Source organism: Phaenicophaeus curvirostris, chromosome 29 (genome assembly GCF_032191515.1).
Source record: "Phaenicophaeus curvirostris isolate KB17595 chromosome 29, BPBGC_Pcur_1.0, whole genome shotgun sequence".
In the NCBI taxonomy this organism is placed as follows: domain Eukaryota; kingdom Metazoa; phylum Chordata; class Aves; order Cuculiformes; family Cuculidae; genus Phaenicophaeus; species Phaenicophaeus curvirostris.
Window position 1 is genome coordinate 3,980,447 of NC_091420.1, and position 19,081 is coordinate 3,999,527.

A 19,081-nucleotide genomic window follows, 5' to 3' on the forward strand; every position below is an offset into this window, starting at 1 on the left:
CGCCTGGGTCCCCGCTGGGGTCACCGGGGTCGCGGGGTTGGGGGGGGCACCCCCGTGCCTCAGTTTCCCCCCGGCTGCGCCGTGGAAAGTTGGAAATTTCCAGTGCGTGGGGCCGGGGGGGGCAGGATGCTGGGGAGGGGGGGGGGGGCAGGATGCCGGGGGGGCCCCCGCGCCCTTATAACGCCCGTCCGCAGCGCCCGGGCCACCGCCGGCACCATGCGAGGTAGGGCACACGCGTGTGCGGGCGTGGGGACACGGGCGAGGCGGGGGGGACGGGGCTGGGGGGGCCGTGTGTGCAAGGGGGGGGCAGCGCGCAGGGGCTGCGTGTGCCTGGGCAGGACGGGGGGAGTGTGCACGCGTGTGTGCAAGGGGTTTAGGAGCTCACAGCGTTTGTACACGTGTGTAGGAGCTCACAGGGGGCTCCCGACGTGTGTGCAAGGGTTTGGGGAGCTCCTAGGAGTGTGCATGCATGTGTGTGCAAGGGGGTGGGAGCTCACAGGGGGCTCCACATGTGTGTGCAAGGGGATGGGAGCTCACAGGGGGCTCCACATGTGTGTGCAAGGGCGTGGGAGCTCATAGGAGTGTGCACGCATGTGTGTGCAAGGGGTGGGAGCTCACAGTGTCTGTACGCATGTGTGCAAGAGCGTAGGAGCTCACAGGGGGCTCCACATGCGTGTGCAAGGGTGCAGGAGCTCACAGGGGGCTCCACTTGTGTGTGCAAGGGTGTGGGAGCTCATAGGGGGCTCCACACGTGTGTGCGAGGGTGTGGGAGCTTATAGGAGTGTGCACGCATGTGTGTGCAAGGAGTGGGAGCTCACAGGGGGCTCCACATGTGTGTGCAAGGGGGTGGGAGCTCACAATGTCTGTACATGTGTGTGCAAGAGCGTAGGAGCTCACAGGGGGCTCCACATGTGTGTGCGAGGGTACAGGAGCTCACAGGGGGCTCCACGTGTGTGTGCAAGGGTGTGGGAGCTCATAGGGGGCTCCACATGTGTGTGCAAGGGTGCGGGAACTCACAGAGGGCTCCACATGTGTGCACAAGGGGATGGGAGCTCACAGGGGGCTCCATATGTGTGTGCAAGGGGATGGGAGCTCACAGGGGCTCCACATGTGTGTGCAAGGGGATGGGAGCTCACAGGGGGCTCCACATACATGTGCAAGAGTGCAGGAGCTCACAGGGGACTCCACATGCGCGTGCAAGGGTGCAGGAGCTCACAGAGGGCTCCACACAAGTGTGCCAGGGCACGGGGGCTCACAAGGGTGTGCACACATGTGTGCAACTGCGTGGGAGCTCATGTGTCTGCGTGTGCAGTTGGTGGGAGCTCGTGAGCACTGCTGTATGCGTGTGCAGCTGTGTTGGAGCCCGCAGGAGCCTGGGTGCGTGTGCGAGGGAGCGTGCAAGAGCAGGCGGGGGGTGCGCGTGCGCACACACACGTGCGGGAGCCTCTGGGAGCAGGTGTGCAAGCGGTGGGAGCAGGCTGGAGCGCGTGTGGAACCGGGGGCACACGGGTGTGGATGCGTGTGCACGGCTGGGAGCTGGTGCAACAGGGGGGATTGTGCACACGAGCGTGCACGTGCTTGTGCGTGTGCAGGGGAGAGAACACACGTGTTCCGCCAACTGCAGCCGTGTTGTAGGGCAGGACAGCGCGTGTGCTCCGTGCGTGGAGCCCAATGTGCACGCGTGTTGCAGGATGTACACGTGCGCCGTGGGGCACACGTCGGTGTTGCAGGCAGTGCACGCGTGTTGCAGGCGTGTTGGGGGGCAGAACACACGCCGCAGGGGGGACCCGCGTGCTGTGGGGTCGCACGCGTGTCGTTGCGTGTTGCCGCGTGTCCCCGCGGTGCCGCGCAGCTTCGTTTCCCCTCGCCCCCAGCTGCGAGCGGCCGAGCCGGCGCGTGGGGCCCCCCCAGCACCCCTGGGTGCCCCCCAGCACCTGCCCCTCAGATGTGGCGGGGCGGCAGCTGCGGCGCAGGTGGCACCGCGGGGACACGGAGGGGACACGGAAAGGGGCTGGCAGGTGGCCTCGCTCAGCACCGGCCCCCCCTCCGGCTGTGGCGGTGGGGAAACTGAGGCAGGGTTGGCGGCGCCCGTGGGTGCTGGGGGTGACTATGGGGGCTCGCGGAGCTGGTGGGGACCTGTGGGGGACAGTGGGGCCAGCGGTGGGGACCTGTGGGTCCCTGTGGGGCTGGTGGGGACTCATGGGTCCCCAAAGAGGTGAAGGCTGCTGGTGGGGACTGGTGGGTGCCCCTGGAGCTGGTGGAGACGATGGGTACCAGTGGGTACTGGTGGGGATGGTGGGCGCTGCTGGATGCTGGTGGAGACGATGGGTACCTGTAGGTGCTGCTGGGGGTGCTGGGTACTGGTTGGTGGCTGGTGGGGCTGGTGGGTTCCCCTGGGGCTGGTGGAGACGATGGGGCACCCCTGGGGCCGCTGGATGTTGGTGGCGCTGATGGAGATGATGAGAACCCATGGGTGCTGGTGGGGCTGCCGGGTACGGGGCGGTTGCTGGTGGGGTCGGTGGGTGCTGTTGGGTTCCCCTGAGGCTGGTGGGGCTGCTGGGTACTGGTGCTTGCTGGTGGAGATGATGGGTGCCAGTGGGTGCTGGTGGAGATGATGGGTGCCAGTGGGTGCTGGTGGAGATGATGGGTACTGGTGCTTGCTGGTGGAAATGATGGGTGCCAGCGGGTGCTGGTGGAGATGATGGGTGCCAGCGGGTGCTGCTGGGTCTGCTGGGTCTGGTGGCTACTGGTGGATGTTGGTGGGTGCTGGTGGAGATGATGGGTACCTGTGGGTGCTGGTGGAGATGATGGGTGCCAGTGGGTGCTGGTGGAGATGATGTGTACGGGGTGGTTGCTGGTGGGGCCGGTGGGTGCTGTTGGGTTCCCCTGAGGTTGGTGGGGCTGCTGGGTACTGGGCTTGCTGGTGGAGATGATGGGTACCAGTGGCTGCTGGCAGATGTTGGTGGAGACGATGGGTATTGTTGGGTGCTGGTGGAGACGATGGGCACCTGCGGGTGCTGGGGGTGCCAGTGGGAGCCGTGGGCACCGTCAGGGAGGCCCAGCGAGACCTCGTCGACCTCTCGCCGCGGGTTCCCGGCAGGAGCGGCGCCCAAAGGTGCTTCCTGGCAGTCGCGGCGGGTGCTGGGTGCGGGGTGACTCAACGCCCCGAATTCCCAGGGGCTCCGGCCGGCGTCGCCACAGGGTCGCGGTGCCCGTGTGCCGGATGCGAGGGCGGCCGCCGGGCCCCACGTCTGGGGCGCGCGTGGAAAACGCCGACAAAGCGGATTCAGCCTCGGGAGGAAGAGGCGTGCGGGCGTGAACACGCGTGTGCGACCCCGCGGTGGCTGCCTCCCTCCCTCCCTCCCTCCCATGCAAACGCGTGTGCCGGAGCGTGTGCGAGAGTGCAGGGCTCGGGGGGAGCCCAGGGCACGAGCACTCGCGGCCACGGGCACGCCGGCACGAGCACGTGTCAGCATGGACACGCGTGCAGCAGCGCACGGGAGCGCTCGTGGCCTCAGTAAAGCTGCACACGCGAGGGTGACGGAGGGGACACGCGTGTGTGTGTGTGTGTCGGAGCCTGGCCAAGGGTGCACCAGCTGCTGTGGGTTGTGCTGGGCTGTACTGGGCTGTACTGGGGCTATGCTGGGGCCATACTGGGCTGTGCTGGGTCCATGCAAGGCTGTACTGGGGCCACGGAGGGTTGTACTGGGGCCATGCAGGGCTGTAATGGGTTGTACTGGGGCCATGCTGAGCTGTACTGGGGCCATGCAAGGCTGTGCTGGGGCCATGCAGGGCTGTACTGGGCTGTACTGGGGCCATGCTGGGGCCATACTGGGCTGTACTGGGGCCATGCAAGTCTGTACTGGGGCCATGCAGGGCTGTAATGGGTTGTACTGGGGCCATGCAGGGCTGTACTGGGCTGTACTGGGCTGTACTGGGGCCATGCTGAGCTGTACTGGGGCCATGCAAGGCTGTACTGGGGCCATGCGGGGCTGTACTGGGGCCATGCGGGGCTGTACTGGGGCCATGCAGGGCTGTACTGGGCTGTGCTGGGGCCACATAGTGCTCTACTGGGGCCACATAGGGCTGTACTGGGTTGTACTGGGGCCATGTGGGGCTGTACTGGGTTGTACTGGGGCCATGCAGGGCTGTACTGGGCTGTACTGGGGCCATGCTGAGCTGTACTGGGGCCATACAGGGCTGTACTGGGGCTATGGAGGGTTGTACTGGGGCCATACAGGGCTGTACTGGGGCTATGCAGGGCTGTACTGGGGCCATGCAGGGCTGTACTGGGCTGTGCTGGGGCCACGTAGTGCTCTACTGGGGCCACATAGGGCTGTACTGGGCTGTACTGGGGCCATGTGGGGCTGTACTGGGCTGTACTGGGCCGTGCTGGGCTGTGCCTTCCTGCGAGGTGGGGCCGTGTCCCAGTTGTGGCTTCGCCGTCGCTCGCTGCCGCTGTGGTTTCGGCAGCCCCGGCGTCCGGCAGCGCCCACCCTGTGCCAGGGCAACTGGGGGCACTGGGGGGCACTGGGGGGCACTGGGGGGCACTGGGGGCACTGGGGGGCACTGGGGGCACTGGGGGAACTGCCAGCACTGGGTGGCACTGGGAGCATGGGGGGAACTGGGGGAACTGGGGGCACCAGGGGGCACTGGGGGAACCCGCGAGGGACACGTGAGGCCACGGGGGACACGGGAACCCACGCGTGGTGCGGGGACACGCGTGGTGTGGGAGGCATGGGGCCACGGGGGCCACGGGGGACACAGGGGACACGCGTGGCCGCAGTGACATGTGTGAGCACACGTGTGTCCCCCCCGCAGCCCCCATCGAGGCGATTCCCTGCAAGATCTGCGGGGACAAATCCTCGGGGATCCACTACGGAGTCATCACCTGCGAGGGGTGCAAGGTGGGGGTGCTGGGGGGTCATGGAAGGGGTGCTGGGGGGGTCAGGGAGTGCATGGGAGTTGTGGGGCGCAGGGGCATCAGAGGGGTGCTGGGGGCCAGGGGGTGCAGGGGGGGTCAATGGGTGCTGGGGGGGTGAGGGGGTGCTGGAAGGTGAGGGTGGGGGTGCTGGGGGGTCAAGGGGTGTTGTGAGGGTCCGAGGGGTCAGGGGTTTTGGGGGGTGCAGATTGGGGTGTCAGGGGGGTTCAGAGTTTGGGGAGGTTCAGGGGGTTTCGGGTTGGGGTGTCAAGGGGTTCAGGGGGTTCAGGGGGATTTCGTGTGGGGGTTCAGGGGGTTCAGGGTTGGGGGGGTTCAGGGGGTTTCAGGTTGGGGTGTCGAGGGGTTCAGGGGGATTTCGTGTGGGGGTTCAGGGGGGTTCAGCAGTTGAGGGGGTTCGAGGGGTTCGGGGGTCACCCCCCCGCAGGGCTTTTTCCGCCGCAGCCAGCAGAGCGGCCCCAGCTTCGCCTGCAGCCGCCAGCAGAACTGCAGCATCGACCGCGCCAGCCGCACGCGCTGCCAGCACTGCCGCCTGCAGAAGTGCCTGCGCCTCGGCATGTCCCGCCAGGGTGCGTGGCACCCCCAAACGCGGCACCCCCAAACCTGGCGGACCCCAAACCCCAGGGCATCGCTAACCCTGGGCACCCCAAAACCGGGCACCCACAAACTCAGGGGACACCTAACAAGCGCATCACACACCACGGGGACCCCTGTCTGGTTTCCCTGAGCATGGGACACCCCCAAACCAAGACATCCCCCCCCACCATGGTGACCCCAGGAGGACGCGGGGCGCCAGAAAGCTTGGGGTGATGCTGGTCACGGGGGGCTGGGGTCCCCACATGTGTGTGTCACGCCTGTGTCACGCGTGTCCCCCGCCGCCGCCTCTCCCCGCAGCCGTCAAGTTCGGCCGCATGTCCAAGACGCAGCGGGACCGGCTGCAGGCTGAGGTGCAGCAGCAGCTGGCGCAGCGCGCGGCCGAGGGGGCCCCCACGCCGCCCCCCAGCACCCCGGGGTGTCCCGGTACCCGCCACGGCACCGCGGGCGGCAGAGCCGGGGCGGGGGGCAACCCTGCGGCACAGCTGGATGGGGACAAGGGGCATCCGGATGGGGACAGGGATGGGGGGAGCCCTGGCTTCCACCCCCACGCAGGTGTCAGCAGCCTCCTGGAGTCACCCGCGTCCTCCGGCGTGGAGATCGGTGAGGAACGGGGCGCCACGCACGGGGGGCATCACCCGTGGGTGCCGGGTGGGAGTGGGGTCTGGCTCCACTGGCTGTGGGTGCTCAGCGGTGGTGGAACCTGGGTCCCTTCCTGATGGGTTCGCGATGATTGGTGGGATCTGGGTCCATTCCTGATGGGTTCGCGATGGTTGGTGGGATCTGGGTCCATTCCTGATGGGTTCGCGATGATTGGTGGGGTCTGGGTCCATCCCTGATGGGTTCGCGATGGTTGGTGGGATCTGGGTCCATCCCTGATGGGTTCACGATGGTTGGTGGGATCTGGGTTCATCCCTGATGGGTTCTTGATGCTGGTGGGACCTGGCTCCATCGCCCATGGGTGCTCAGCGGTGGCTCCATCTCTGAGGGGTGATGGATGCTGGTGGGACCTTGCCCATTGGGGATGTGGTCAAGGGCTGCTTGTCCTGTCCTGTCCCCACCCCTAAGCCCCCATCTCCGTGTCCCCGCAGAGCCTCTCATCCAGAACGTCCTCAGGTCATACCGGGAGACCTGCCAGTTCCGTGGCGAGGACCTGCAGCTCCGGCGCTGGGAAACCTTCACCCGCGAGGAGGTCTGTGCCTACCAGAAAAAGGTGAGGCACCGTGGGTGCTCGGTGGTGGGACCTGGCTGCACTGAGATGGGGACAGAGGAGGGGACACAGTGGTCCCCAGGACACCCAGAGGACACCAAGGGGCAGGTGCGGGGCTTGCAGAGCGATGGGGACGTTCTCGGGGGCTTTGGGGTGACAGTCAGTGGCGCAGTCGATGCAGGAGATGTGGCAGCGCTGCGCCGCGCGCGTCACCGAGGCCATCCAGGACGTGGTGGAGTTCGCCAAGCGCCTGCGCGGCTTCATGGACCTCAGCCAGAATGACCAGATCGTCCTCCTCAAAGCGGGTACGGGGCCACCCTGTCCCCAGCCCCAACATCCCTGCTGCCCCCGCGTCCCCAGCCCTGGTGCCCATGAGCAATGGGATGGTCCCTTTGGGGAGGTGACAGTCCCCAAGGGCCACCCTGACCCCACTGAGGAGGTGACAGCCCCACGGGTCCCCAAGGGCCCCCCCTGACCCCATTGAGGAGGTGACAGCCCCACGGGTCCCCAAGGGCCCCCCTGACCCCATTGAGGAGGTGACAGCCCCATGCCCCCCCCGGGGAGTGGACAGTCCCCAGGGCTGGTGCCACGGTCCCTGTCCCCGTCCCGCGGGGTGGCAGGTGCCATGGAGGTGGTGCTGGTCCGCATGTGCCGAGCCTTCAACGCCGACAACCGGACTGTCTTCTTCGAGGGCAAGTTCGCTGGCGCCGAGCTCTTCCGATCCCTGGGTAGGGCTGGGGACACGGGGGGGACACGCGGAGGGCCACGTGGGGGGACACGCAGTGACAGGCTGTCCCCCCAGGCTGCCACGAGCTCATCGGCTCCATCTTTGACTTCGCCCAGAGCCTCTGCGCTCTGCACCTCTCGGAGGGCGAGGTGGCCCTGCTCAGCGCCATCGTCCTCGTCAACGCCAGTGAGGGAACCCCCATCCCACCTCGTGCTTCACTTTCCATCCTCGCCGCGGTGGGGACACTGGTTTTCCCAAAATCCCGTGGTTTTCCCCTAAAGGGGTTGGTTCAGGTGTCCTGAGCTGCGCTGCTGGCCTCCCATCCCGTCCTCGCAGTGTCCCCTCCTGCCCCGCTCCCTGTCCCCACTCCTGGCCCTGTCATAGTCCCCACCCTGTCCCATTTGGACACCGTTCCTGTCGCCATCCCGTCCTCCTCTCCATCATCGTCCTCTCCACATCCCTGTCTGACCCCATTCATGCTCCCATCCCATCCCTGTCCCCATGCCTGTCCTGGTCCTTTTCCTGTCCCTGTCCCTATCTTTGTCCATTCCCAGCCTTGTTCCCAAACCATCCCAGCCCCAACTCTTCCCCCGTCCCTGTCCCCATCCCGTCCCTCTTCCTATGCCCCCTCTGTCCCTGTCCCCATCCCTGTCTCCATCCCACCCCTGTCCCTGTCCCCATCCCTGTCTCCATCCCATCCCTGTCCCTGTCCCCACACATCCGCTGTCCCTGTCCCTATCCTGTCCCTCTCCCCATGCCACCCTGTCCCCATCCCATCCCATCCCATCCCAGTCCCCACACCTCCGCTGTCCCTGTCCCCGTCCCCAGGCCGGCCATGCCTGCAGGACAGGGCGAAGGTGGCCGGGCTGCAGGGACGCCTGGAAGCCGCCCTCCGCCAGCTGCTGCGCCGGACGCACCGCGAGGGGCTCCTGGCCAGGGTGGGCACGGGCCTGGGGGGCTGCAGGGGACACGCGTGTCCCCTCTCTCAGTGTGTGTCCTCTTTGTGTGTGCGCACGTGTCCTGTCTCTACGTGTCGCCTCCTTGGAGGTGACACCCGTGTCCCCTGCATGTGCATGGTGCGTGTCCCTCCTGTGTGCACCGTGTGTGTCCCCTCAGTGTCCCCTGCATGCATGCTGCGTGTCACCTGTGCGCACAGCGCGTATCCCCTGCGTGTGTGGTGCGTGTCCCCTGCGTGTCCCCTGCATGCACGCTCCGTGTCCCCTGCACACGTGGTGCGTGTCCCCTGCGTGTGCTGCACGTATCCCCGCGTGGCGGTCGGTGACGCCGCGTGTCGTGCAGCTGCCGCCGCCCGGGCGCCTGCGCTCACTCTGCTCGCAGCACGTGGAGCAGCTCGAGGCTTTCGGCCGCCTGCACCCCGGGGCGCTGCCCGCCGCGTTCCCCCCGCTCTACCGCGAGCTCTTCGCCCCCGAGGCCGAGACCCCCGGCAGCGCCCGCTGAGACCCCAGCACCGAGACCCCCAGGACCCCCGGCAGCGCCCGTCGAGACCCCAGCACCGAGACCCCCAGGACCCCCGGCAGCGCCCGCTGAGACCCCAGCACCGAGACCCCCAGGAACCCCAGCAGCGCCCGCCGAGACCCCAGCACCGAGACCCCCAGGACCCCCGGCAGCGCCCGCTGAGACCCCAGCACCGAGACCCCCAGGACCCCCGGCAGCGCCCGTCGAGACCCCAGCACCGAGACCCCCAGGAACCCCAGCAGCGCCCGCCGAGACCCCAGCACCGAGACCCCCAGGAACCCCAGCAGCGCCCGTCGAGACTCCAGCACCGAGACCCCCAAAAGCACCCACTGAGCCCTGGGAACCCCGACAGCTCAGTTTGGGGTGACAGGGGCTGTCGTTGAACCGAGGGTGAATAAAGACATTTTGGGGGACAGCGTGCCCCTGGGCTCCATCATGGGGGGGGGGCTGGGTGGACAGGGGGGCTGGGAGGCGATGTGAGGGGGACGGGGGGTGATGGGGGGGGACAGAGGAGAATATGGGGTGCCAGGAGGGGACAAGGGGGTGATTGGAGGTGATGAGGGGGCAAGGGATAACGGGGGGACGGGGTGATGGAGGGGGACTGAGGGTTAATGGGAGGGACAGGGGGACGGGGCGGGGACAGGGGGTTACAGAGGGCAGGGGGAGCAGGGAGTGAAGAGGGAAAAGGGGGGGACAGAGGGGCAGGAGGACAAGGGGGGACATTGCGTGGACTGAGGGGCACGGCACATGGCGCCCCCGCCCCCGCGCGGGGAATTGTGGGAGGGGCAGCGCGCGCCCCCCGCCGTTTCACTCGGGGCTGGGGGCGGGGCCTCGCCCCGGGCGCCGATCGCTGATTGGATGCAGCCTCCCAGCCGAGGCGTCATTCCCGGGCCTGGCCCCGCCCCCATGCGCCGCTGCGAGTCGTGATTGGCTGGCGCTGAGGCCTCCGCGCTGTGATTGGCCGGGGGGGAGGCGCCGCGCTGTGATTGGCCCGCGGCGCGCGGGGGGCGGGGCCGGCGGCGCGGGGCGCGGGAGGAGGAGGTGGCGGCGGCGCGAGGTGCGAGGGCCGGGCCGGGACCGGGGACCCCGGGGAGCTCCGGCCCCTCCCGGCAGGCGGCAGCGGCCCCGCTGGGACTGGCGGCTCTGTGGGAACGGGGGCCTGGGGGCTGCGTGGGTCTGGGGAGGGGGCACTACCGGGGCCGGGGATGCGGTGCGAGCTGAGGGAACCGGTGCAACCGGGGTCTGGGGTGCCGGTACGGGGACTTCCAGCAGCTCGGTCCCACCTGGGAGGCGGCAGCTGCCCAGGAGGCGGTGCCTGTATCCGTGGGAACGGGATCGGGAGGGGAACGAGGCTGTGTGGGCTGCACGGGTCTGGGGGGGTCGCGGCCGGTACCGGGCTCTTCAGGGAGTTCGATCCCCCCCGGGAGGTGGCAGTGGCCCCCTCGGCACCCCCCGTGTCCATATCGCCCCCTCTGTCTCCCCCCCCACCCCATGTCCCCCCCCACCTCCCAGCATCCCCCCCGTTAAGCCTCAGTCCCCCCATTATTCCTCGCCCCCCCCCGTCACCCCAGTGCCCTGTCACCTGCTCCCATCACCCCAGGTTCCCTCTCGTCCTCCCCGAGTACCCCCCCATCACCCCTTGACCCCCTGTTCCCCCTCGTCACCCCCTTGTCCTGCCCCCCTCTTTCACCCCTGTTTCCCCTTGTTCCCTCTATCACCTCCTGGCCCCCCTGACATCCCCTGAGCCCCAAGTTTTCCCTTGCTGATGTCCGGTGGGAGCCGGACGGGGGGTGCCCCGGCTTTGCTGGGGAGTGGCTCCTAGTGACACCCCCCGCAGTCCCTCAGGCCGCGGGGACGATGGCATCGCGGGGCTCCTGGAGCAGCCTGACCCCCCTGCAGAAAGCCGCCGTGCTCCTGGGCATCCCGGCCGGCACCGCCGTCCTCTACATCCTGTACCGCCGCTACCGGGAGACCCGAGGTGGGTGCCACGACCCCTCTGTGCCCTCCCCACGCCAAGCGTTCAGCCGCCTCCTCGGTACCCCGACTCCCCTCGCGTCCCCGCAGCATGGAGGTGGGGAGCGCTGGGATTTTCCCGAGCCGTCCCACGGGGTGAGGAGGCTCTCAGAGTGGTTTTGCCCCCTTGATGCCCCCCCGGGCGGTTCTGTCTCCCCCCGTGGAGGAGCCACCGCCGTCCCACTTTGCAGAGGAGCAGCTGACGCTGGTGGGGGACAAGGAGCTGGAACTCGAGGTGCGAGTGCCCCGAGTAGCTGTCAAATCCCTCATCGGCCGCAAAGGAGCCACCATCAAGAAGGTAAAGGATGGTGGAGGCTCGCGGTGGGGACGGGAAAGGAGGGTCGGGGCGCCCTGGTGGGGATGGGAGCAGATCGAGGAGCCCCAGCTGGACGTTCACCGCAGCGAATGGCCCCCCCTGCCCTGCGCCCGCAGCTGCGCTGGGAGACGGGTGCCCACATCAAGGTGGAGGACGAGGACGAGGACGAGGAGGCGACGCTGCTGATCTCAGGCTCCCTCGACCAAGTCTGCCGGGCGAAAGCTGCCATCCACCAGATCGTGAAAGAGAGCACGCCGGTGTCGGAGCAGCTCTGCGTGCCGCAGCGAGCCGTTGGCAGGATTATTGGTACTGCCAGCCCCTTCCACACGCCCTGGCACAGCGGGAGGTGGCAGGGACCCTCCACGGTGGCACCATGGCTGCCAAGAACCCCATGCCCCCATCCCACTCCAGTCCCCAGTGAGCTGGAGGCCGACTCCTGCCTCAGTTTCCCCGTATCCCCGCAGGCCGTGGTGGTGAGACGGTGCAGGGCATCCAGCGCAGCTCAGGGGCCAAAGTGTTCTGCGAGCGCGATGCCGGGCTGGCCCCGATGCGGGTCATCCAGCTCTCGGGCACGCAGAAGGAGGTGGCAGCCGCCAAGGTGAGCTGGTGCAGTGGGGAGGGTGCTTGGCTCGGCCCCCCGCGCCCAATGCCCTCCTCTCTTCCCGCCCAAGAAACTCATCATGGAGAAGCTGATGGAAGACAACGCCTTCCGCAAGGAGCTGGGGGAGTCGACAGCGGCGCGGTGCCTGCGCAAGCAGCCCCTGGGCAGCCGGCACGAGCCGCTGTGCCGATGCCAGGTTGCTGGAGCCAGGCTGCCAGAGCCTGGCGAAGAGGAGGAGGGCTCATCCTGGGATGAGGGCTCGCACCTGAGCCAGGCGCCCTTTGAGGAGGTGGAGGACCTAGAGGATGGGAGCGACGAGGCAGAGGAGCTGGCGGCGGGGCCTGAGGCAGTGGTGCCGAAATTTGAAGGTGGGAGAAGTGCTTGGGTGGTTTCCTGGGTGCAGCGGGAAAACCGTGCTGGAAAATGGATCTGCTTGGGGACCCGCGGAGCATTCAGAACCGTTACAGTGCCGCTCGGCCACTGCGGCTGCTTGTGTCTACCCCATCCCTGCTCCAGGGGTCGCAGCCGGCCGCTGGTTCCTGCCAGGGTCCTTCATCCCATGGGTGCCCCGAGCGGGATCTGTGGGTCAGGATCGCCCCGTCCGGCTCTCACTGGGGCTCCCGCGCTTCTCCTGCAGTTCCCAGCCCTGACTTCAGCTTCCAGCCAGACGAGCACCTGGAGGTTTATGTCTCGGCCGCCGAAAGCCCCGGCCGGTTCTGGATCCAGCTCATCGGGCAGCGCAGCCTCCAGCTGGACAAGCTGACGGTTGAGATGCGGCAGCTCTATCAGAGCGGCACCTGCGGGGTGACCACCCCCTGCCCCCCCAACTCCCCGGGCATCGTCCCCCACTCCCCCTCACAGATGGGGCCGTGCCAGCTCCCCTCTCATTGCCCCCCGTGTGCCCCCACCACATTCTGCCCCCCTATCTCCCCTCATGTCCCCGCTTTGTGCTCCCATCTCCCTTCGTGTCCCCCTCGTGTGCCCCCCCTTTATCCCCTCATCTCCCCCCTATGCCCCTCCTTCCTCTCCCCCGTGTCCCCCCTGCCCTTGTCCCTCTGTCTCTCCATCGCTTCGCCACCTCCCCTCATGTCTCCCCTCTTTGTCCCCCCATTTCCCCCCTCCTCCCTGTCCCCCCCATCCCCTCACCGCTGTCCCCACTGTCCCCCGCCACAGGCAGAGCTCCCGGTCCCTCAGCCTGGGGACATCGTGGCGGCTCCGTACCTGGACGGGGGCGACTGGCACCGCGCACGCGTCCTGGGCGAGCAGCCGGATGGAAGCCTGCGTCTCCGCTTTGTGGATTTTGGGGACGTCGGTGAGGTCCCCTCGGCGGCGTTGAGGGCCCTGCGGTGAGCGAGGCAGCATCCTGGGATAATGGGGCAACCCTTGCTTTGTGGGAGGTGAAGGAGCCCTGGGATAATGAGGAAGCCTCCCCCAACTTTGTGGACTGTGGGTTCCTGGGATAATGGGGAAGGATCCTGGGATAACGGGGTGACCCCCAAACCCCATGAAGAGTGCAGGATCCTGGGATAACAGGGATGGAGCAGGGGATGGCGGTGGGAACACCAGAAATGCCGGCAGTGGCATCGCGGTGCGTTTCCCTCCCCACAGGAGCGATTTCCTGAGCCTGCCCTTCCAAGCCATCGAGTGCAGCCTGGCTGGTGTTGCGCCTGCCGGTGAGTGGGAAGCGGGCAGGGGTCTGGCTGTGCCCGTTCCCGTGCTGGCAGCCGCTCCTAACCGGGGCTGCACTCCCGGTGGGATCCCATCCGCAGGGGCCGAGTGGGATGAGGCAGCGCTGGAAGCCTTCGCGCGGCTGACACACTGCGCAGCGTGGCAGCCGCTACTCGCTCGCATCTCCAGCTACGCCGCAGCCGGCATTGGCACCCGGCCCAACGTCTGGCTCTACGACACCCTCGCCGGAGAGGTGAGCCGCGGGCTGCGTCCCCATCCTGCTCCCGTGCCCCAGTCCGGAGCCGTCGGTGCTCCAGCCCTGGTTGTGTTTTGGTGCAGAGCTTGGATGTTGGTGCTGAGCTGGTGCGGCTCGGCCACGCGGTTGCCCAGGAGGAGCAGCAGGAGGATGCGGTGCTGGCACAGGACCCTCCCGACACTCTGGATGATGACCTGACGGAGCCCAGCTCCAGCTGACGGCTGCGCCAGCAGGATCAACCCCACCGTGATCCCAGGAATGTGAGGGTCTCCGCCTGTGTATGCACCGGGACAGCCGCTCCTGGTTGGGTCTCCCCTCCCCGGCAGCTCCAGTTGGGTTGAGTCATGGCACGGGGCAAACCCCCCTGTGTGTCCCAGTTCAATAAACAGAATGTTTTGATGGAGCCCCGGGCTGCCGGTGATTGCTGGTGCGGCCACTTAGGATCCCCATGTTCCCAACACCGGGAATACCTGTTGGGAAGAGGGGAGGAAGGGGATGGCACAGAGCTCCTGGGTTTGGGGGGGGTGGGGTGTCCATCATTTTGGGGGGAGGCTGGGGGGTAATTGGGGTATTGGGGATCCTGGTGAGGGTTCCTCACTTTGGGGGTCAAGAAGGGACTCTGGGGGTGGGGGGTTGGAGGAACTGGGGGGTGCAGGGGGAAGCAGAGACCCCTGGAGGGGTGGGAAGAGTGGGGTGGAGGGGTCCCTCGTCTTGGGGGGAAACATGGACTCCGAGGGGTGGAGGAGGTACTGGGGTGGTGGGGAATATTGGGGGGTGGATCCAGCAAAGGAGGGGTTGGGGGTATTGGGGGCTTGGTTGGGGACCCAGGGGGCCCTGGTTGAGTTGGGGGGGGGGAAGCAGGGACCCTCCCGGGTAGGAGCTGGGGGTACCGGGGTGGGGGGTCCCTCATTTCGGGGGAAAGCAGCGATCCGGGGATAGGAGTTTGGGTTGCGAGGGAGGTGATTTGGGGGCACCGGTGGGGTTGGGTCCTGGAGCGGGGTGGTGGGGGGGGGGGTCCCAGTCCCCAAACCAGCACCACCCCCACCCCGTCCCTCCCCCCACTCCCACCGCGGGGCGCAGGCGCGCGGCGGGCAGCCCCGCGTGGCGTTGGGCGCAGGCGCGCGGGGGCCTCGGTGTCCTCCTGCTCTGGGCGCAGGCGCGCGGCGGACACCCGCACCGCACGCGCGTCCGCGGGGGCCTCGCGGGGAGCCGCCATGCTGGGCCGGGGGGCGGCGGCGGCGGCGGCGGGCGGGGGGGGCCTCGTGCGGGCCCTGAGCCTCAGTCACGGCCGGGTAAGGCGGGGGGGGGGCCGGGAGGGGGAGGTGTGAGTGGAACGGAGTCGGGGGGGGGCGGGAAATGGGGGTGTCCGTGAGGGGTATGGGGAGGAGCGGGGCTGCCTGTGAGGGAGGCGGCCTGTGAGTGGAACGGAGGGGGCTACGGGAGCGTCCGTAGGCGGGAGGATGGGGGGAACGGGAGAAGGGAGTGTCTGAGGGGGAGGGAGAACCGGGGGAAAGGGGAGGGGGGGGGGCACCAGGGAGACGGGGGGAAAAAGGAGGGAGGGCATGGAAACAGGAGTACGGGGGGGGAGGTTGGAGGGGGTGTCCGTGAGGAGAGTGGGGGTGGGGGCCACGGGGAGAGGGGGAAAGGTGGTGTCCGTGAGATTGTGCTGCGGGGGAGCGTCTGCACAGGGGTGTTGGGGGCACCTGAGGGCCCAGGGAGTGTTTCCTAGGGGACGGGGAGGGGTGAGAGGGTGTCCAAAGGAAAGTTTTAAGGGGGCAGCGCCCTGGAGGTGGCTCTGGGGCCAGTGTCCCCCCAGCCAGAGCGGCAGCTGAGGTGGGGCTCCTTCCCCCGCAGGGCACGGTGGTGGTGGAGCGGTGGTGGCAGGTCCCGCTTAGCAAGGTGGGGCGGCCGCCACGCCTGCACCCGCGCCGGCACCGCATCTACCGCCTGGTGGAGGACACCAAGCACCTCCCCAAGGCCCCGCTGGAGCTAATCCTCACCCAGTCCGTCGAGAGTATGTGCCTGCTTAGAGCTCATCTGCGTCTCGTCCCTCTTTCCCTGCGTGGGGCGAGGTGGTATCCCCCTGTTAGGCTCCCTTTTTACATCAAGTAGTGGCTGGGATCCATCCCTCGGGGTCCGGGATGCTCCAAAGCGAGAACAGTGTGGCGTTTCGGTTCAGTTTGTCTCAACCCTCCTTCCAGCGGAGCCTGGGAGCCGCTGCCGGTGGGGGCGGTGCCGTTCTGTGCCTCCCACCGTGCTGACAGCGGCTCCGGCTCCTCACAGACCTGGGCAACCGGGGAGATGTGGTCAGTGTGAAGAAGCACCTGGGGCGAAACAAGCTGCTGCCACAGGGGCTGGCGGTCTACGCCTCGCCGGAGAACCGGCGTCTCTTTGAGGAGGAGAAGAAGGTGAGCGGAGGCTGCTCCCAGCTCAGCTGGGGCGGTTTTGTCCCGGCTGTGCTTAGGAATCGGGAGATTACAAGGAAAGAGCAGCGATTTGGTTAAAAAGGGCTGATCGTGTCCCTTATATTTGAGGTGAGAAGTGCGAGTCGCATCCAGTCCGCTCCTGCATGAGCCCTGCTCGTTAATGGGTCTCCCTGTGGAGTCTGGGATGGTGGGAGAACCCTTGTCTAGGCTGCCGGCACGTGGCAGTGCCAACGCTTCTTTTGCTTTATTCCCTTTATCCTCTCGTCCTTGCAGCTGCGGCAGGAGGGGAAGCTGGAGGCGGTCCAGACCCAGAGCGGGGAGAGGGTAAGCGAAGTGGCACCACGGCTCTGAACCATCCCAGAGTAATCCAGGAGTCTGGAAAGTGCTGAGGCTCAGCTGGAGCTTCCTGGCCTGTCTTCCCTCTTTCCAGACCATCAAATTCCTCAAAAGCTGCCGTCTCGAGGTGGGAATGAAAAACAATGTCAAATGGGAGCTGAATGCTGAGATCGTTGCCCGACATTTTTTCAAAAATGTGAGTGGGTCTTGGAGTTGGGGGCTACTTGCAGGAGGGAGCAGGGAGGCAGAGCTGGGATCTCGGCTGTGCGAGCAGAGCTGCTGGAATTGGTCATGGGGGCCACAATCCCGGGGGGAATTTGTGTCAGAAGGGGTGTGAGGAGCTGGCAGTGCATCCGTGGCCAGCATGGGCACGTGCCGGAGCAGCTCAGCGCGGGGTTTAGGACCTTAAAGGGATTACAGAGGGAGAATGATAAAGCCAGAGGCAAAGCTGCTTCTCTCCCGGCATGTTGCCGGGCGCACGGGGCCTGGCAGCTCCGCACTTGCCCATCCGCGGAGCCGCTGCTGGCTGCTCCGCTCCTGATCCGTCCCGGCTCTGTTCCAGCTGCGCGTTCACGTCCCTCCCCACTCGCTGCGTCTGCCGGAGGAGCCCATCACACGCTGGGGCGAGTACTGGTGCGAGGTGACGGTGAGTGACTTCCAATGCATTCCTGGCTCCATGCCCAGCTCCCATGGGCCTTGTTCCCCTCCCACCCCATTTCCAGCTCCATTCCCAGCTCCACAGGCACAGATCCTTGTGTCCCAGTCCCCTCCTGTCCTATTCCCAGCTCTGCAGGCCCAGTTCCTGGCTCCCAGTCCCTTCCTGCCCCGTTCCCAGCTCCACCAGTGCACCTGCTGTGCCTCAGTTTCCCTTCTGTCTGCCCCAGAGAACCTGTCCCCGTGGCCCCCCAGGCTCCAACACAGTCCATCCTGCCCACACCGGAGAAACCTGGATGTGAGGAGCAGGAATGCTTTATTTTGAAAGGAAAATACCCCCTCCCTCCACCACAGATCCACCGGAGCCTCCTGTCTTCCCAGATCTGTGTCGGGTCCCGCTTCCTGTGCCGAATTCCCCTCAGCGAGGACACCCCAGTTCCCTCCCAGTTCCTTCTCAGTTCCCAGCTTTCCCCACACTGCTCCCCCATCTCCGATTCCACCAGGATTTGGGGATGGAGAACATTTAGGGATGGGGAGTGGGGGATCCCAAGGGGCCTGGGGTGTCCTGGGGTGCCAGAGCGACCCTGGGGGGGCCTCGGGGGGCATGGGGGGGGTGTCCCGAGGCGCAGGGTCTGATCGGTGCCGCGCTGTGGGGTGCAGGTGAACGGGCTGGACACGGTGCGGGTGCCGATGGACGTGGTGCAGTTCCTGCGGCCCAAGACGCGGCGCTACCGGCATTGGCTGCAGCAGCAGGAGGCGCAGCTGGCGGCGCACAGGGAAACGCTGCTCTGAGCTGGGCCCCCCCGCCGGGCCCCCCCAGCACCCTCGTCCAGGACCAGGGGGGTTAGGGGGTCCCAAGGCTGTTCCCCAGCACGGAATAAAGGGCTCGGAGCAGATTGGAGCGTGGTGGGGGTCCCTCCTGGGGCTGGGGGTGGGGAGTGAGCAGGATGGCGGGGGTGGGTGCTCTTCTACACCCCCCCGGGGCGTGGGGCCGGATCCTGCCCCTCCCCTGCTGCTCCTGGCCCCCCCAGCTCCTCCTGGATCCTGCGTGGCAGTTCCGGATCGGTGAAGTATTCTGGATGGGGACAGTGGTGGGGGGGGGGGTGAGAGGGAGCTGGGGACCCCCCTGTGCTCCCCTTGCCCTGGGGGGACCCCCTGGAGCCCCCCTCCCATCTCAGGAATCCCTCCTTGTGCCCCCCCCCGCCCTGGGGACCGTGTGCGCCCCTCCCCAAGCAGGGACATTCTGTCCCCATCTTTGAGGAGGGGTCCTCCCCGTGCCCTGGGGACCCCCTGGTGCCTCTCTTCCCCGCTTGGGACCCCCGCGTGCCCCCCCCTCACCTGCAGCGAACTCGAGGACATCGTCTGGTCGCCAGAGCAGCAGCTCCCTGGAAAATGGGGGCACAGGGTTTTGGGGTGAAAGGGGCTGTTCTGGGGGGGGGGGGGGGGGGGGCCACGGTGGAAAACGGGGGAATTTTAACCCCGAATCCCATTGTTTTTGTGGAACTCCCGGAGTGGGGGGTAGGATTTGGGGGAAGGTGGGGGCGGCGAAGGCAAGTCCCACCTGAGGAAACCTCGGAGCAGCCGCTCCACGGCCGGTCGGGCTCGCAGGAACCGCAGGGAGCTGATCCGGGGGGGAGCCGGGGGGCGGCAACGGGGCTGGGGGGGAAGGAACGGGCACCGGGAGGGGGTAGATGGTCACCGGGGGATGGAAACGGGCACCGGGGCGGGGAAGAGCAGTCAACGAGGGGCGAACGGGCACGGTTGGCGGGGGAATGCTCATCGGCGGGGAACGGGATGGGGGGGCTGAACGGTCACGGAGTGGGGAACGGGCACCGGGATGGGGGGCGGTGGTCACTGGGGAATGG

General features: G+C 67.4%; 3 protein-coding genes across 3 annotated transcripts; all 3 read left to right on the top strand.

Annotated features, from left to right (window-relative positions):
* The first annotated feature begins 4,825 nt into the window (after positions 1-4,825).
* Positions 4,826-9,023, top strand: RORC (RAR related orphan receptor C). Its single transcript, XM_069878560.1, is given in 11 exon segments — positions 4,826-4,907; positions 5,367-5,508; positions 5,834-6,136; positions 6,625-6,746; positions 6,916-7,048; positions 7,364-7,471; positions 7,546-7,656; positions 8,299-8,313; positions 8,316-8,385; positions 8,387-8,408; positions 8,770-9,023. Coding segments are annotated over 10 exon segments (1,056 nt in total). The 5' UTR covers positions 4,826-4,907; positions 5,367-5,495; the 3' UTR covers positions 8,929-9,023.
* Positions 9,024-10,779: 1,756 nt separating this feature from the next.
* Positions 10,780-14,194, top strand: TDRKH (tudor and KH domain containing). The gene is made up of 10 exons (XM_069878453.1): positions 10,780-10,924; positions 11,151-11,257; positions 11,392-11,581; positions 11,740-11,873; positions 11,947-12,244; positions 12,514-12,680; positions 13,050-13,222; positions 13,485-13,549; positions 13,646-13,797; positions 13,884-14,194. The coding sequence occupies exons 1-10, from the start codon at positions 10,804-10,806 to the stop codon at positions 14,016-14,018; spliced, it is 1,542 nt and encodes a 513-aa protein (XP_069734554.1). The 5' UTR covers positions 10,780-10,803; the 3' UTR covers positions 14,019-14,194.
* Positions 14,195-15,014: 820 nt separating this feature from the next.
* Positions 15,015-18,112, top strand: MRPL9 (mitochondrial ribosomal protein L9). The gene is made up of 7 exons (XM_069878358.1): positions 15,015-15,092; positions 15,655-15,814; positions 16,084-16,208; positions 16,500-16,550; positions 16,657-16,758; positions 17,125-17,208; positions 17,877-18,112. The coding sequence occupies exons 1-7, from the start codon at positions 15,015-15,017 to the stop codon at positions 18,006-18,008; spliced, it is 732 nt and encodes a 243-aa protein (XP_069734459.1). The 3' UTR covers positions 18,009-18,112.
* The last annotated feature ends 969 nt before the right edge of the window (positions 18,113-19,081 follow it).

Coding starts and splice junctions, on each gene's coding strand:
- TDRKH (XM_069878453.1), top strand. CDS start 10,804: ATGGCATCGCGGGGCTCCTGGAGCAGCCTGACCCCCCTGCAGAAAGCC. Junction 10,925..11,150: donor CCGCTACCGGGAGACCCGAG/GTGGGTGCCACG, acceptor CCCACTTTGCAG/AGGAGCAGCTGACGCTGGTG. Junction 12,245..12,513: donor AGTGGTGCCGAAATTTGAAG/GTGGGAGAAGTG, acceptor CTTCTCCTGCAG/TTCCCAGCCCTGACTTCAGC.
- MRPL9 (XM_069878358.1), top strand. CDS start 15,015: ATGCTGGGCCGGGGGGCGGCGGCGGCGGCGGCGGGCGGGGGGGGCCTC. Junction 15,815..16,083: donor CCTCACCCAGTCCGTCGAGA/GTATGTGCCTGC, acceptor GGCTCCTCACAG/ACCTGGGCAACCGGGGAGAT. Junction 16,759..17,124: donor CCCGACATTTTTTCAAAAAT/GTGAGTGGGTCT, acceptor GCTCTGTTCCAG/CTGCGCGTTCACGTCCCTCC.